General features: G+C 47.5%; 1 protein-coding gene across 3 annotated transcripts in view; it reads right to left on the bottom strand.

Moving 5' to 3' along the window:
• LOC137306633 (protein GOLM2-like) overlaps window positions 1-18,257 on the bottom strand; it is a 52,485-nt gene continuing 34,228 nt past the window's right edge. For 2 of the 3 annotated variants that reach the window (XM_067975951.1, XM_067975949.1), the window contains exons 4-7: window positions 13,216-13,270; window positions 8,921-9,023; window positions 5,981-6,020; window positions 1-2,250 (exon numbers count right to left, since the gene is read on the bottom strand). In XM_067975951.1, the coding sequence (XP_067832052.1) occupies window positions 5,993-6,020; window positions 8,921-9,023; window positions 13,216-13,270 (186 nt within the window). In that variant the 3' untranslated portion in view covers window positions 1-2,250; window positions 5,981-5,992. Of the gene's footprint in view, window positions 2,251-3,889; window positions 4,069-5,980; window positions 6,021-8,920; window positions 9,024-13,215; window positions 13,271-18,257 lie in introns of those variants that run through there. The other variant, XM_067975950.1, reaches the window with a different exon arrangement.

Raw genomic sequence — 18,257 nt, 5'->3', positions numbered from 1 at the left:
TTATTGAATAAAAAATATTTATTGAAGGATTAAAAACCAGATAGTATGAGAGACAAACATCGTAAAAATACCACCGCCACAGGACTAAGCACTCAAAGGGGGCTCAAAATTCATCTTGCATTGGCTGCAGCGGCCCAATATTCAGTTCCACAGGGGGTATAAAAAGAAAAAAACTTGCATTTCTATAGCGCCTCTTCGCAACCTCAGGACGTCCCAAAGCACTTTACAGCCAATGAAGTACTTCTGAAGTGTAGTCACTGTTATAATGTAGGAAACGCAGCAGCCAATTTGCACACAGCAAGATCCCACAAACAGCAATGCGATAATGACCAGAAAATCTGTTTTCTGAGTGATGTTGGTAGAGGAATTATTATCAGCCCAGGACACCGGGGAGAACTCTCCTGCTTTCCTTCCAATAGTGGTCTTTTACATCCACCTGAGAGGGGCAGACGGGGGTCTTGGTTTAACGTCCCATCTGAAAAACAACACCTCCGACAGTGCAGCACTCCCTGGCACTGGGAGTATAAGCCTGGATTATGTGCCTCAATGCCTCTGGAGTGAGACTTGAACCCATGACCTTCTGATCCAGAGGCGAGAGTGCTATCCACTGAGCCACGGTTGACCCCTTGGCTTGTGCCACAGCGCCCGTTTTACACTGCCGCCCTGAGACGAATTTCTAACCTCACAGCTTCCAAAGTCGAAAGCCTTCCTACGCAAAATGAGTTTGGGGAGTCAAGACCCACATGAGCCCCACTGCAGAAAAAGCTGCCCCTAATCCATCACCAGTCAATCTCACCCCGGGACAGGAGCCTGTGGGAGATGGAACAATGCCTGGGGTGGTGCGGAGGGAGCCTTACACTGCGTCCAACACGTGCAGCGGCTGAACTGGGAGCTTTCGATGCTGATACTCGAGGGTCGATTTTAACTGGGGGTGCAGCAGAGGGAAGGCTCGTGCTGCCTGAAATTTGAAAGTGTTCCACTCCCCAGTGCTGACATCCCTCGCCTCGATGATCACACAAAAAAAAGGAACAAGTAAAGAAAAATGCCAACAGGTAGATTTAAACGGGACTCTAGAACACTCGCTATAACTTCAAGATACCGATATAAAATTCCCTTTCAAGTGAGCGGTGAAAGAAATATTAAATCTCTCAGATTGAACAAATCCTGATCGCTTTTTAATAAAATCACTGAAACCGAGACTGTAAATATGAACAACCAAAAGGCCAATTTAAATCAGAAGGAACTTCACACAGAAGGTGAACAATTGTCTGAGATAATCTGCCAGACAGGGTACAGAGACACAGATGGATGGCAGATTAGCAAGAGTTGGGTTACTGGAGAGATAAGGGGACGAGGTTCGATGGGCCTGCTCTCAATCCTTGACTTTAAAAGCTGTGTAACTAGCTGGTTAGGAACGGAACTGAAGGATTGTGTGATGACTAGCAGATCTCCTCTGGCATTGCTCGTGGTGAGTGGTTGTCCCAAAGCGTGACGGGCACTGTGTTACAGGAAATAAGTGTGACGCTTACAGGAAGTGCACGGGAGATCTGCTAATGTATCACGAGCGGATTGCCCGTGGCATTGCTCGTCGCGAGTCAGACGGTACATCAAAGTGTGACATCTGAAGTGTGACGGCCAAAGTGTGACAGGAAGTGTGACACTTACAGGAAGTGTGGGCTGTACACAAGTGCCAGTAATATTCATTGGGGGTCTTACCATTTGGCCAACAAACGCACAGAGGTGTTAAAGTACACTTGCATACACCGTGCAAATGAGATCCACGCCCAATGATGGTTTTTATATTTAATGATATTAAATATGATATTAATGGTATTATTTATTTACTAATCAGAAACGCAATTCACCACATCTGGATTCCCAATGAGCCACATGTGGCTAGTGACTAACGTATTGGACAACACGGTTATGGATGGAAAAGATGAAATGATTAGAGGGCTGAATGCCATAGAGGAAGTTATCTCAATATTGGAGGGTCAGTGTGTTGGAACTAGCTCGTGTATTTTTGCTTTCTTCAGGAGATAGATAGGAGGGCGGGTAGAGCCCACCGTTGTGAAGATTGGACACGGTGTGTGGAAGGAGTGGGGTGGATGAGCCCAATGCTCTTGGTCATTTCCGTGCTCTCTCAGGTTGATCTCTTCAGCAAAGCTCTGTGTGAAGGTCGTTGGAACGAGGTCCTGATTGACGTGCCCGGCGAACCCTGGGAACGACCCCCCCCCCACCTTGAAATGACTGTAAGAAAGAAAGAACATAGGAGGTTAGGTTTTACTGTGATACCACCATACGGAAATGATGGGCAGGAAAAGACCAGCTGGTCCATCAAGCCTGCCCCACACACCATGATGGCTTGGAGCATCGTGTCTAGACACTTCCTACTGACCCACCACCACCCCCCGCCCCACCCCGCAGCCATGTAATCTCAGGGGAGACCCCAAGAAAAGAGGGAAAAAAACAAGAAAGAAAGAAAGACTTGCATTTCTATAGCACTTTTCACCATCTCAGGACATCCCAAAGCACTTTACAGCCGATGAAGTACTTTTGAAGTGTGGTCACTGTTGTAATGTAGGAAACACGGCAGTTAAATGACCACATTTTTAGTGATGTTGGTTGAGGGATAAATATTGGCCCAGGACACCGGGGAGAACCTTGAAGGAACAGATTGTCTTGTGGCCAAATTTGCTGATGATACAAAGATAGGTGGAAAAGCAAGTTGCGATGAGGACACAAAGTATCTGCAAAGGGATATTGACAGGTTAAGCGAATGGGCAAAAATTTGGCAGATGGAATATAATGTGGGAAAATGTGAAGTCATCCACTTTGGGAGGAAAAATAAAAAAGCAAAATATTATTTGAATGGAGAAATACTACAAAATGCTGCAGTACAGAGTGATCTGGGTGTCTTCGTACATGAATCACAAAAAGTCAACATACAGGTGCAGCAGGTAATCGGAAGGCAAACAGGATATTGGTCTTTATTTCTAGGGGGATGAGTATAAAACCAGGGAAGTCATGCTACGACTGTACAGGGTGCTGGTGAGACCACACCTGGAGTACTGCGTACAGTTCTGGTGCCCTTATTTAAGGAAGGACATACTTGCATTGGAGGCAGTTCAGAGAAGGTTCACTAGGTTGATTCCGGGTATGGAAGGGTTGTCTTATGAGGAAAGATTGAACAGGTTGGGTCTATATTCATTGGAGTTTAGAAGAATGAGAGGAGATCTTATTGAAACATACAAGATTCTGAGGGGACTCGATAGGGTAGATGCTGAGAGGATGTTACCCCTCATGGGGGAATCTAAAACTAGGGGGTATAGTCTCAGAATAAGGGGTCGCCCGTTTAAGACGGAAATGAAGAGGAATTTCTTCTCCCAGAGGGTCGTGAATCTTTGGAATTCTTTACCCCAAAAAGCTGTGGAGGCTGAGTCATTGAATACATTCAAGGCCGAGTTAGACAAATTTTTGATCAGCAAGGGAGTCAAAGGATATGGGGAAAGGGCGGGAAAGTGGAGTTGAGGTAAAAATCAGATCAGCCATGATCTCATTGAATGGCGGAGCAGGCTCGAGGGGCCGAATGGCCTACTCCTGCTCCTATCTCTTATGGTAACTCCCCTGCTCTTCTTCAAAATAGTGCCATGGGATCTTTTACTTCCACCTGAGAGGGGCAGAACAGGGCCTCAGTTTAACATCTCACCTGAAAGACAAAACCACTGACAGTGCTGCATTTGTGATCCTGGATTTTATGCTCAATATCCACTGGAGTGGGACTATGAACCCATGACCTTCTAGCTCGGAGGCCAGAATGCTACCCACTGAGCCACGGAGTTGGATAATGCCTTGCTTATCCTCGTAAAGCTAGAGACAGTACTATGTCTGAGAATTAACTTCATTTATTCCTTTAAACGTTCATCTTTCAAACATTCCATTTGGAATAGGACACTGTTAGCCCCACATCTGAAACCAGCTGTGCGGTGAACTTCTTGGCGTGAATTGCGAGAATGGCTTATCCAAGCCTATCCACGGACGTGGGTCTTGTCAGCAAAGCAAAGGTTCCTACGAAATCAAGTGTTGTAGCTCTTTTTATACCATTCTCTACTTCATGCTGGATGCAAGACTATCAGGTGTTTTATGACCCCAGGCTCTTTGAACAGATTGCTGGACAGGGATGAGAGGCCTCATGTCTTTTCATACAACGCTGTTACTTCTTATCATTGTTTTTCCCAAGCCATAGCTTTGTTGTACAAACCCTATGATGCAACCCTATTGTCTTTGTACATTGCAGCAATCTCCTTTCTTACACTCCTCCTGCTGTGATCAAAAGCCTGTGTTTTAATCCTAACAGCCGTTTAAGCTCAATATTATCCACCTAGCTTATTTATTTAATTACCTATATGTGCCTATCCTTACAGTACAAAGTCTTCGGCCCTGAAATTCATCCTTCTCCAATGTTATCTGTGTCATTGAGGGGAAAAGGCAGGATTTGCGAGAACACAGTTTAAACCTATTCTGTCTACATTACTGTTCTGTCTTTGTTAGAAATGAAAGTAATGTGAAAGGATAGCTACATTCTCATACACAGAAACGCATAAAAAACTTCAATGTACGAGAGGACTGATTGAAAGAGCAACCTGTACACTCAAAATGACCAATCACTGTGGCACAGAAAGCTCATTTATTTGCCACTGCAGCACCTATTGTGGTTTCAACAGTTCTGTTTCAATTCATCTCCACATGACTCCTTTACAGCATCAATAAAAATGTTGTCTTGAGACTCACAGTTTGCAAAGGTGGAATAATTCCCTGTTTAATTGTGACAGAGTGCGCGTGTGCACAAGAGGAGTACAGAGCGGGCAAAAGAGCGAGAAGGAAAAGGACTGGTAGAGAGAAAGAGAAAGTGTGAGAGACAGGAGATAGAAGGAACACGAGATTTCCACAGTAGGAGAGAGTAAAAGTTGAACACACTGCGATACAGAGCGCAACGTGGAATTACATAGAATTATACAGCACAGAAACAGGCCATTTGGCCCATCTGGTCCATGCCAGTGTTGATGCTCCACACGAGCCTCCTCCCACCCCTCTTTATCTCACTCTGTCAGCATATCAGACAGAAGGGTATGAAAGTGAAAGGCATTACTGGAACCAGAGCCCAGCAAGGAGTCCAGAGGAGAAGATGGCAGAGGAGTGATAATTGGTGAAATACACAATCCACATAGGTCCTCTCAACAAAACAATAACAACTTGCATTTATATAGCGCCTTTAAAACGTCCCAAGGCGCTTCACAGGAGTGATTATCAAACAAAATTTGGCACCGAGCCACACAAGGAAATATTAAAATAAAAACACATAAGGAAATATTAAAATAAAAACACATAAGGAAATATTAAGACATGTGACCAAAAGTTTGGTCAAAGAGGTAGGTTTTAAGGAGCGTCTTAAAGGAGGAGAGAGAGGCGGAGAGGTTTAGGGAGGGAATTCCAGAGCTTAGGGCCCAGGCAGCTGAAGGCACGGCCGCCAATGGTGGAGTGATGAAAATCGGGGGTGCGCAAGAGGCCAGAATTGGAGGAGTGCAGAGATCTCGGAGGGTTATAGGGCTGGAGGAGTTTACAGAGATAGCGAGGGAGGGGCAAGGCCATGGAGGGATTTGAACAAAAGGATGAAAATTTTAAAATCGAGGCGTTGCCGGACCGGGAGCCGATGTAGGTCAGCGAGCACAGGGGGGTGGTGGGTGAACGGGACTTGGTGCGAGTTAGGTTACTGGGCAGCAGAGTTTTGGATGAGCTGAAGTTTATGGAGGGTGGAAGGTGGAAGGCCGTCCTCGGACTGAATGAAAGGAAGCAGGATTCAGGGTGGGGGGGAGGGGGATGTCTCTCTACAGGCCAGGCCGTTCCACTTTCATGACTGAAGGAGGAGAGGGCTGGGAGGGGGTAGAAAAATGGTGAAGTAAAAACTGAAGTTAACTCTTACCTATGGCTTGACCTAAATTGCAGGTTTAGGGCAGAGTTTCCTGTAAACAAGAAGCATTGTGTCAGGTGAAAAATAAACCAGCACGGGCCGCATCGATCGATATCTCGAATACATCAGACATTTTGCATGCAGCTTGCTCTGCTTGTAGTCATTAACATTACTCCGTCTGTCACGGAATTTATAGCTCAACAATACTTGTGTCACCCGCCTGCCTTTGTTAATCTATATGTTCATGATGTGGCTGTCACATGTCTCCTGTTGATATGAATCGTTCCAGGCCTCTGGACACTAGGTGGTCTGTTACACCCCCCTCACCCACGCCTCCCAGGCCCACCTAGAATCATATTTTACAGCGCAGAAGGAGGCCATTTGGCCCATCACACCTGTGCTGGCTCATTGAAAGAGCTATCTAATTAGTCCCACTGTCCCCACCCCCCCTCTCTCCGCCATGTTCTTTCCCCCATAGCTCTGCAAATTTTTCCTTTTCAAGTATTTATCCGATTCCCTTTTGAAAGTTACTATTGCATCTGCTTCCACCGCCCTTTCAGGCAGTGAATTCCAGATCTTAACAACTCACTGCGTAAAAAAAATTCTCCTCATCTCCCCTCTGGTTCTTTTGCCAATTATCTGAAATCTGTGTCCTCTGGTTACTGACCCTCCTGCCAATGGAAACAGTTTCTCCTTATTTACTTTATCAAAACCCCTCATAATTTTTGAACACTTCTATTAAAATCTCCCGTTAGCCTTCTCTGCTCTAAGGAGAACAATCCCAGCTTCTCTTGTCTCTCTGCTGCCATTTTATTTGTTTTTTTAAACCCAATTTTCAGCTCCCCACTGTCTGATTCTTAGGTTCACCTCGTCTCCCCGCCCGATCCTTGGGGCAGCTGGATTCCCCCTCCTCCCTACCCGCCTACCCATTTGTGGCCGCCCGATTCCGCTCTCTGGGCTTTGGGCTGCAGCCCACCTGCTCCTGCCCGCCCGGTTACCTTTAGTCATGGCCAGGCCTCGGGCCTAGCAGTCAGACCTATCCACCCAACCCATTTGTGGCTGCCTGATCGGGATTTCAGGCTTATATGGTGTGTCAATGTTTGCTGGGAGTGTGTCTGTATTTACAGGGGGTCCCCGGAGTGTGTCAGTATTTACAGGTGGTCCCCGGGAGTGTGTCACTATTTACAGGAGGTCCCCGGGAGTGTGTCAGTATTTACAGGGGGCCCCCGGGAGTGTGTCTGTATTTACAGGAGGTCCCTGGGAGTGTGTCTGTATTTACAAGGGGCCCCCGGGAGTGTGTCAGTATTTACAGGGAGTCCCTGGGAGTGTGTCAGTATTTACAGGGAGTCCCTGGGAGCGTGTCAGTATTTACAAGGGGCCCTGGGAGTGTGTCAGTATTTACAGGGGGTCCTTGGGAGTGTGTCAGTATTTGCAGAGGGTTTGTGGGAGTGTGCCTGTAGTTACAGGGGGTCCTTTGGAGTGTGTCTGTATTTACAGGGGGTCCCCAGGTGTGTCTGTATTTACAGGGGGTCCTTGGGAGTGTGTCAGTATTTACAGGAGGTCCCCAGGAGTGTGTCTGTATTTACAGGGGGTCCCCAGGTGTGTGTCTGTATTTGCAGGGGGTCCCCGATAGTGTGTCAGTATTTACAGGGGGTCCCCAGGAGTGTGTCTGTATTTACAGGGGTTCCCAGGTGTGTTTCTGTATTTACAGAGGGTCCTTGGGAGTGTATCAGTATTTACAGGGGGTCCCTGGGAGTGTGTCAGTAATGACAGGGGGTCCATGGGAGTTTGTCAGTATTTACAGAGGGTCCCCGGGAGTGTGTCAGTATTTGCAAAGGGTTTCTGGGAATGTGTCTGTATTTACAGGGTGTCCCCGGGAGTTTGTCAGTATTTACAGGGGGTCCCCAGGAGTGTGTCAGTATTTACAGGGGGTCTCTGGGAGTGTGTCAGTAATGACAGAGGGTCCCCGGGAGTGTGTCAGTATTTACAGGGGGTCCCCGGGAGTGTGTCAGTATTTACAGGGGGTCCCCGGGAGTTTGTCAGTATTTACAGGGGGTCCCCGGAATGTGTCAGTACTTACAGGGGGTCCCCGGGAGTTTGACAGTATTTATAGGGGGTCCCCGGGCGTTTGTCAGTATTTACAGGGGGTCCCCGGGAGATAGTCAGTATTAATAGGGGGCCCCCGGGCGTTTGTCAGTATTTACAGGGGGTCCCCGGGAGTTAGTCAGTATTTACAGGGGGTCCCCGGGCATTTGTCAGTATTTACAGGGAGTCCCCGGGCGTTTGTCAGTATTTATAGGGGGTCCCCCGGAGTTCGTCAGCATTTACAGGGGGTCCCCGGGAATGTGTCAGTATTTACAGGGGGTCCCCGGGAGTTTGTCAGTATTTACAGGGGGTCCCTGGGAGTTTCTCAGTATTTACAGGGGGTCCCCGGGAGTGTGTCAGTATTTATAGGGGGTCCCCAGGAGTTTGTCAATATTGAGCGTCACCTAGGGGTTCCCAACCCTCCTGGTGTCTCCTAGAATTGAAGATTAGTCTCCAGGACAGCCCAAGAGAAACACCATAGGGGCATTCAAAATAAAATTCATTTTCTTTCAACACTGTTGGTTATAAGAATAGCTGTTCGACTGATAGCCAAGGACCGTCCAATTGGATAACAAAGAGTCTATTCGCTTTCCAATTGGATGTGGCACTATGAGAATGGACGACCAATGGGGAGGGGAGCGTGTGGGGGGGGGCAATTGGAGGGAGGAGGTCATTTGATGAAACCTCCAAGGAATACATCCAAATAAAGTTGGCGACCTTAATGTCACCCTCCCAGCGCATCCATGTCCTTAACATGTCTGAGGCTCTTTGGAGATTCTGTGACACATGTTAAGCGCGCGCACATGCACAGACACACACACACACACACGGATACGTGCTCTCGTCAAGGTTGAATTTCCCTCTTACTTTGCCAAATCTTTCGTCATATCCACCTCCGTACAGAGTTTCTTGAATTCCTCCATGTTCATTTCCACCTTCTTTTTCTCTTCGTTCATTTTCTTTAGCTCATCTGCATGATGAATTGTAAAGTGTAACATTTCTGAACAAGCAAACAAACTTTTAACGCCTCTTCTTCTTTTTCTAAATCAGATCCCTTTTGTTCCTCTATTCCACCCCCCCGCCCCACCACCCCTCCCCAACCATAGAATCTCCACTTAGGGTCTGTTCGCTGTGACATTTTTGCACTTTTACCTGGATAGTTAGTTCCCTTTTGCTCACTTCCCACACATCTGATATCTGGGTAACTTGTGATACTCCTTCCTCAGAGAGTAGTGAGCTTCTGGAATATATTACCGGCTGGTGCTGACTCTCTGCTGTCAAGAGGGAGCTGGACCCATTCCTGACGGGGCAGAGATTGTGTTATATAGAAAACAAGTGTCTTTATGGATAACACCGTGTGCTCTTCTGGACTGGTTTCGATCGCCTGAGGGGGTAGGAGAGTATTTTTTCTCTTATTGGCCCTAGGTATTTTTCTCTCTGTTTTTTTGCCTCTCCCAGGAGATTACAAGGTGGAGGTGGGACGTGTTTAGTCCTGATGGTCCGGCCATCATGGTGTGTGGCGCAGGCTTGATGGACCAGCTGATCTTTTCCCGCCTATCAATTTTGTATGGGCCCGGGGTTGCTGCTCTAGATAGCGGGTAAAGCAGCCGATTATATCTGGTGTCCTGAGATCTACCCGTCAGGAAAGGCTGAACAGGCTGAGGCTCGTTTCTTTAGAAAAAGAGAAGGCTGAGGGGTGATCTGATGGAGGTTTTTAAAATAACGATGGGGTTCGATAGGGTAGACGTAGAGAAGATGTTTCCACTTACGGAGGGAGACAAGAACTAGGGACCATAAATATAAGATAGTCACTAATAAATCCAATAGGGAATTCAGGAGAAACTTCTTTACCCAGAGTGGTGAGAATGTGGAACTCGCTGCCACATGGAGTGGTTGAGGCGAATAGTCTAGATGCATTTAAGGGGAAGCTAGACAAAGACATGAGGGAGAAAGGGATAGAAGGATATGCTGATGGGGTGAGATAAAGTGGGATGGGAGGAGGCTCATGTGAAGCATAAACACCGGCATAGACCAGTTGAGCCGAATGGCCTGTTTCTGTGCTGTAAAATTCTATGTAATGTAATTTCTTACAACTGTCGCGTGCTCTGTGTGCAGTATAATGGCTGAAAACTGCCCCGCGAGTCACCTTGTGACTCTCGATTTAGGGTCAGTAATTGGTGGTACTGTGAACCATCTTAAAATAATTTTACAACACCAAGTTATAGTCCAACAAATTTATTTTAAATTCCACAAGCTTTCGGAGGCTTCCTCCTTCCTCAGGTGAACGGTGTGGAAATGAAATTTTCGAATTTCAAATTTCCACACCGTTCACCTGAGGAAGGAGGAAGCCTCCGAAAGCTTGTGGAATTTAAAATAAATTTGTTGGACTATAACTTGGTGTTGTAAAATTGTTTACAATTGTCAACCCCAGTCCATCACCGGCATCTCCACATCATCTTAAAATAAGGACACCTGCAAAACACAGACAGCTGATGCCAGTCCCCTAGGTGTCCGTAATTCACTATATATATATATTAAAATGTATCATTCTCCAGCCCCAGAAAAAAAGACTTGCGTTTCTATCGTGCCTTTCACGACCTTAGGACGTCCCAAAGCGCTTTACAGCCGAGGAAGTACATTTGAAGTGTAGCCACTGTTGTAATGTAGGGAAATGCGACAGCCAATTTGCGCACAGCAAGATCCCACCCACAGCAATGAGATAATGACCAGATAATCTGTTTTTACTGATGTTGGTTGAAGGATAAATATTGGCCCAGGACACCGGGGAGAACTCCCCTGCTCTTCTTCCAAATAGTGGCCGTGGGATCTTTTACATCCTTCTGAGAGGGCCTCGGTTTAACATCTCATCTGAAAGATGGCACCTCTGCCAGTGCAGCACCCCCTTAGTTCTGCGGTGGGAGGGTCAGCCTGGATTTTGTGCTCAAGTCTCTGGAGTGGGGACTGGGGTGCAGGTCCCACTGAGCCACGGCTGACACTGCAGACAATCTCTACCTTCCTCAGCTATCTCCTGAAGGCACTGACTGCCTCATTGGTGGTGAGGGAGGGTAGGGGGGGTAGTACCATGGCCGGGGTGGGGGGGGGGGAATACAGTCATGCCTTTGATACCTCCCCCACAGTGGCCACTCCGCCAGTGTAAGTCTAGACAGAGCGTCATCGCAGCCAGACGCCATCCTGCCCTCGCCCAAGCATTCTGCAAACGTGCACTTCCCCAGCAAGGTCGCTAGACAGTGACTGGTGGTGGGGGGAGACCTTGAATGAATTTACCCCCTCCCGAATCTAGGGGGGCACTGTAGCCAGCTGCAGCGACCACCCCCCCCCTAACTGAGCCCAGACTGGGGGTGGGGGGTTGAACCAGGATCCTTATTTTTGGCCACAGGGGAATGTGTGAGGTAATATGCCTCCCACGCACATACCATGCAGGATTGTTTAATCGACTTTCGACCTGTGCGTCTGGAGACTAGGGGGCGAGTGAATGGAATGTGTGTCATCTCACCCTCGGCCTCAGGCTTACTGCTTCCCCTTTGTTGCGGTCTTTCTTAATGTCCCCATGGGACTGCGAAGCAGAGAAGCAGATGTTAATAGCTTTTCTTAATACTCCCTTGGGCTAAAAGGCTTAAATTACGAGGACAGGTTGCACATACTAGGCTTGTATTCCCTTGAGTAGAAAAGATTATGGGGTGATCTAATTGAGGTGTTTAAGATGATTAAAGGATTCGATAGGGTAGATAGAGAGAAACTATTTCCTCTGGTGGGGGAGTCCAGAATAAGGGTGCATTAAAATTAGAGCCTGGACGTTCAGGGGTGATGTCAGGAAGCACTTCTTCACACAAAGGGGAGTGGAAATCTGGAACTCTCTCCCCCAAAAAGCTTTGAGGCTGGGGGTCAATTGAAAATTTCAAAACTGAGATTGATAGATTTTTCTTTGGTATGGGTATTAAGGGTTACGGAAACAAGGTGGGTAAGTGGAGATACGATACAGATCAGCCATGATCTAGGTGAATGGCGGAACAGACTCGAGGGGCTGAATGGCCTCCTCCTGTTCCTATGTTCCTCCCCTGAAGGCGCTGGGATGCAGGTCCCACAGGCAAAGGACATCCGCTCGCACAACGACCATTCTTCACGGGCCAGCCACAGAGCAGGAGAGTCAGCAGGATGCTCGATCATGTGGGGCATCGCGGCCGGGCCTGATGTCCGCACGTTCGAGCAGGGGTCGCCGGAGAGCGATCGGGAGTGGGAAACCGCTGGCTGATTTTTTTTCCCTTCCCTAGCTCTGAAGCACCAATTGTTCCACTCCCACCTTTCCCCCCCTCCCCCCCGCCTACAGCTACCCTGGCTGAGACTCGGCACAGACCGGGCAGTCAATTTACCCACCGAGACACTGGAGGGGCCTGGGGAGGAGACACAAAAATGGCAGCTTTGAAACAACAACAACTTCCATTTACAAAGCAACTTTAAAACATCCCAAGGCGCTGCACAGGAGCGTTAATCAAACAAAATTTGACACCGAGCCACATAAGGAGATATTAGGACAGGTGGCCAAAAGCTTGGTCAAACAGGTAGATTTTAAGGAGCATCTTAAAGGAGGAGAGAGAGGCGGAGAGGTTTAGGGAGGGAATTCCAGAGCTTAGGGCCCAGGCAGCTGAAGGCACGGCCGCCAATGGTGGAGCGATGGAAATCGGGGGATGGGCGAGAGGCCAGAATTGGAGGAGCGCAGAGATCTCGGAGGGTTGTGGGGCTGGAGAAGGTTACAGAGATAGAGAGGGGGCGAGGGCAATGGAGGGAATTGAACAGGAGGATGAGAATTTTAAAATCGAGGCGTTGCCTGACTGGAGCCAGTGTAGGTCAGCGAGCACAGTGGGAGTGATGGGTGAACGGGACTTGGTGCGAGTTAGGATATGGGGGCAGCAGAACTTTGGATGAGCTCAAGTTTACAGGGGGTGGGAGATGGGAGGCTGGTCAGGAGAACATTGGAATAGTCGAGTGTAGAGGTAACAAAGGCACGGGTTAGGGTTTCAGCAGCAGATGAGCTGAGGCTGAATAAAACACAGTAGCAGGGAGGATCGAGCAACATCGTACAATAGTCGCTATTATTGTTTTATTCCCTTAATGAATACATTTAAAAAGAGAGCTTTGTTTCCTACCTTCCTTTGTCTTTAGTTCCTTTTTCTGTTTTTCACCAACTTCTACCACTTTTTTCTGGAAAAGGAGGGCAAGGGAAAAACAAACTTTTGAAAGGACGCAGCATAATTCTCAGCAACCCCAGTCTCTCCGGGCTAATGAGAGCATCACAACAATGAAGTCCATTTGAACACAGCGCCTTATCTGAACTACGCAGTTACTGGGTGAATGCACACAGCAAGATCCCACAAACAACAATGAGATGGATGACCAGTTAATCTGTTTTTGGGTGGTGTTGGTCGAGAGAGAAATGTTGGCTCCACCATACTGGGGAGAACTCCCCACTCTTCTTTCAATGGGGCCGTGCGATCATTTACAGTCAAGCAGACGGGGCCTCGGTTTAATGTCTCATCCGAAAGACGGCACCTCCGACAGTGGAGCACTCCCTCACTACTGGAGGATGGGCTCAACTCCCTGGAGTGGGGCTCAAACCCACGAAACTCTGACATACTGAGAAGTCCGAGTCACGGCCCACAATGCAGGGACGCCACCAAGTTTGAAAAAGAGACTATGAGAAAAGACAAGCTAAGTTAAGAAATAAAAAATAAAGACTTGCATTTCTATAGCACCTTTCACAACCTCGGGACGTCCCAAAGCGCTTTACAGCCGACGATGCACTTTTTGAAGTGTCGTCACTGTTGTAATGTAGGAAAACCAGCAGTCAATTTGCGCACAGCAAGATCCCACAAACAGCAATGAGATAATGACCAGATAACCTGCTTTAAGTGATGGTGGTTGAGGGACAAATATTGGCCCAGTACACCGGGGAGAACACTCCGGCCCTTCTTCAAAATAGTGCCCCTGGGATCTTTTACATCCAACTGAGAGGGCAGACAGGGCCTCGGTTTAATATTTCATCCAAATGATGGCACCTCCGACAGTGCAACACTCCCTCAGTACTGGCACTAGGAGTGTCGGCCTAGATTTTGTGCTCAAGTTTCTGCAGTGGGGCTTAGGATCCAAAACCTCCTAGACCCAGATGTGAGAGTGCTACCCACTGAGCCACGGCTGACACTAGCAGTTGGGTGATACCAAGCTCGGGTTTTAAAAGTCGTTAGATTGCAGGAGGAAACGGCTCTCTGCTCCTCTGACTCTGGCCTCTTGTGCATCCTCCCTCCCTTCGCTCCACCATTGGTGGCCGTGCCTTCATCCTCCTGGGCCCCACGCTCCGGAATTCCCTCCTTAACCCCCTCCACCTCCGTCTTTCCTCCTGAGTTGCGCTGAAGTGCCAATAAACTTGCCCAGAAAAGTGCACTTGGTTAGGCCTCAGCTGGAGCATTGTGTCCAATTCTGGGCACCACACTTTAGGAAGGATGTCAAGGCCTTGGAGAGGGTGTAGGGGAGATTTACTGGAATGGTACCAGGGGTGAGGGACTTCAGGTATGTGGAGAGACTGGAGAAGCTGGGATTGTTCTTCTTAGAGCAGAGAAGGCTAAACGGAGATTTAATAGAGATGTTTGAAATTATGAGGGGGTTTTGATAGAGTAAATAAGGAGAAACTGTTTCCACTGGCAGAAGGGTCAGTAACTAGAGGACACAGATTTAAGATAATTGGCGAAAGAACTGGGGGTAGAGGGGGAGGGGAGATGAGGAGAAATCTTTTCTCACAGAGAGGAAAGGACAGGATGGCCCAGGGGGGAGAGAAAAAGAGGGAGAGAAAGGGAGGAGAAAGTAGGGAGAGAGTGAAAGAGTGAAAGGGGAGAGAGAAAAGGGGAGAGAAATGGGTGAGAAAGGGAGAGAGAGGAGAAAGAGAGAAAGGAGGGAGATGGAGAAAGCGCGCAGCTTTTATTTTGTTGAAGAAAAGCTACAAAATTTGAGCAGCCCGCTTGATTAGCACCCATCCACCACCCTAAACATTCACTCCCTTCACCACCAGCGCACCGTGGCTGCAGTGTGTACCATCCACAGGATGCACTGCAGCAACTCACCAAGGCTTCTTCGACAGCACCTCCCAAACCCGCGACCTCTACCACCTAGAAGGACAAGGGCAGCAGATACCACCATCTGCACGTTCCCCTCCAAATCACACACCATCCCGACTTGGAAATATATCGACGTTACTTCATCGTCGCTGGGTCAAAATCCTGGAACTCCCTTCCTAACAGCACTGTGGGAGAACCTTCAGCACACGGACTGCAGCGGTTGAAGAAGGCGGCTCACCACCACCTTCTCAAGGGCAATTAAGGATGGGCAATAAATGCCGGCCTCGCCATTGACGTTCACATCCCATGAACGAATAAAAGAAAAATTCACGAACAAGCCCAGTCATGCAACCTCACGTCAGTATTTACAGTCGAAAAAGAGGATAGCATGCCGGAAATCCCAAGAAAACTTATATTGAATTGGGGACAGGGACTCGATAGAATTAACATAAGTAAAGCAACAGTAATAAAGAAAATAATAGCACTAAAGAGTGACAAATCCCCAGGACCAGATGGTTTCCATCCCAGGGTTTTAAAGGAAGTAGGTGAGCACATTGCGGATGCCCTAACTATAATCTTTCAAAGTTCTCTAGATTCAGGAACTGTCCCTCTAGATTGGAAAATTGCACATGTCACTCCGCTTTTTAAGAAAGGAGAGAGAGGGAAACCGGGGAATGATAGACCAGTTAGCCTAACATCTGTTGTGGGGAAAATGCTGGAGTCTATAATTAAGGATAGGGTGACTGAACACCTCGAGAATTTTCAGTTAATCAGAGAGAGCCAGCATGGATTTGTGAAAGGTAGGTCGTGCCTGACAAACCTGATTGAATTTTTTGAAGAGGTGACTAAAGTAGTGGACAGGGCAATGTCAATGGATGTTATTTATATGGACTTCCAGAAGGCATTTGAGAAGGTCCCACATAAGAGACTGTTAGCTAAGATAGAAGCCCATGGAATCGAGGGAAAAGTACGGACTTGGTTAGGAAGTTGGCTGAGCGAAAGGCGACAGAGAGTAGGGATGATGGGTAGGTACTCACATTGGCAGGATGTGACTAGTGGTGTCCCACAGGGATCTGTCTTGGGGCCTCAATTATTCACAATATTTATTAACGACTTAGATGAAGGCATAGAAAGTCTCATATCTAAGTTTGCCGATGACACAAAGATTGGTGGCATTGTAAGCAGTGTAGATGAAAATATAAAATTACAAAGTAATATTGATAGATTAGGTGAATGGGCAAAACTGTGGCAAATGGAATTCAATGTAGACAAATGTGAGGTCATCCACTTTGGATCAAAAAAGGATAGAACAGGGTACTTTCTAAATGGTAAAAAGTTAAAAACAGTGGATGTCCAAAGGGACTTAGGGGTTCAGGTACATGGATCATTGACGTGTCATGAACAGGTGCAGAAAATAATCAAGAAGGCTAATGGAATGCTGGCCTTTATATCTAGAGGACTAGAGTACAAGGGGGCAGAAGTTATGCTGCAGTTATACAAAACCCTGGTTAGACTGCACTTGGAGTACTGTGAGCCGTTCTGGGCACCGCACCTTCGGAAGGACATATTGGCCTTGGAGGGAGTGCAGCGTAGGTTTACTAGAATGATACCTGGACTTCAAGGGTTAAGTTACGAGGAGAGATTACACAAATTGGGGTTGTATTCTCTGGAGTTTAGAAGGTTAAGGGGTGATCTGATCGAAGTTTATAAGATATTAAGGGGAACAGATAGGGTGGATAGAGAGAAACTATTTCTGCTGGTTGGGGATTTTAGGAGTAGGGGGCACAGTCTAAAAATTAGAGCCAGCCCTTTCAGGAGCGAGATTAGAAAACATTTCTACACACAAAGGGTGGTAGAAGTTTGGAACTCTCTTCCGCAAACGGCAATTGATACTAGCTCAATTGCTAAATTTAAATCTGAGATAGATAGCTTTTTGGCAACCAAAGGTATTAAGGGATATGGGCCAAAGGCAGGTATATGGAGTTAGATCACAGATCAGCCATGATCTTATCAAATGGCGGAGCAAGCACGAGAGGCTGAATGGCCTACTCCTGTTCCTATGATCCTATGTTCACCACACCCTCTTTTAGATCACAGACTTGCCCTCATCTCATTGACATATTCCAGGGCCATGGCCAAGGAAAAGGGGGGGTGAGGGGGGCCTGGAAAGGTGATAGGGTGGATGACAGGAGTGCAGGTGAGAGAGACCAAGTTACAGCTCCCCCCGCTCCCCCCCGCCACCACCTCGTCTTGTGCCCCCCACTGTGCACCTGGCACTAGCAATAGAGGCTTGTAAACTCCGCTCTCAAGAGTTTCCACGTGACTGGTTAGGTCCCAGCTGGAGTATTGTGTCCAATTCTGGGCACCACACTTTAGGAAGGATGTCAAGGCCTTGGAGAGGAAGCAGAGGAGATTTACCAGAATGGTACCAGGGATGAGGGACTTCAGTGACAGTGGAGAGACTGGAGAAGCTGGGATTGTTCTCCTTAGAGCAGAGAAGGTTAAGGAGAGATTTAATGGAGGTGTTCAAAATCATGAGAGATTTCCATAGAGGAAATAAGGAGAATCTGTTTCCACTGACAGGAGGGTCAGTAACTAGAGGACACAGGTTTAAGATAATTGGCAAAAAATCCAGGGTGGAGATGGGGAGAACTTTTTTACGCAGTGAGTTGTTATGATCTGGAACACGCTGCCTGAAAGGGCGGTGGAAACAGATTCAATCGTAACCTTCAAAAGGTAATCGGATAAATACCTGAAAAGGAAAAATTTGCAGGGCTCTGGGAAAAGAGCAGGACTAGTTGGATAGCTCTTACAAAGAGCCAGCACTGGCATGATGGGCTGAATGGCCTCCTGCTGTAAGATTCTGTGATAACACAATGGGATTTTTAAGGTCCACCTGACAGGGCCTTGGTTTAATGAAGAATAACAGCTATTGACATATTCATCGTACTCCCTCAGTACTGCTCTGGAGCGCACTCCAGTCATGGAGTGGGACTTGGACCCACAATAGAGAGTAAGAGTGTTACCCACTGAGCAACAGCTGCCAACACATGTTGACTCTTGACTCTGCTCCCTAAATAGCT

The sequence above is a fragment of the Heptranchias perlo genome, chromosome 44, assembly GCF_035084215.1.
Source record: "Heptranchias perlo isolate sHepPer1 chromosome 44, sHepPer1.hap1, whole genome shotgun sequence".
In the NCBI taxonomy this organism is placed as follows: Eukaryota; Metazoa; Chordata; class Chondrichthyes; order Hexanchiformes; family Hexanchidae; genus Heptranchias; species Heptranchias perlo.
Note: the sequence above shows the minus strand (reverse complement) of the source record. Positions and strands in the feature narration are given on the sequence as shown.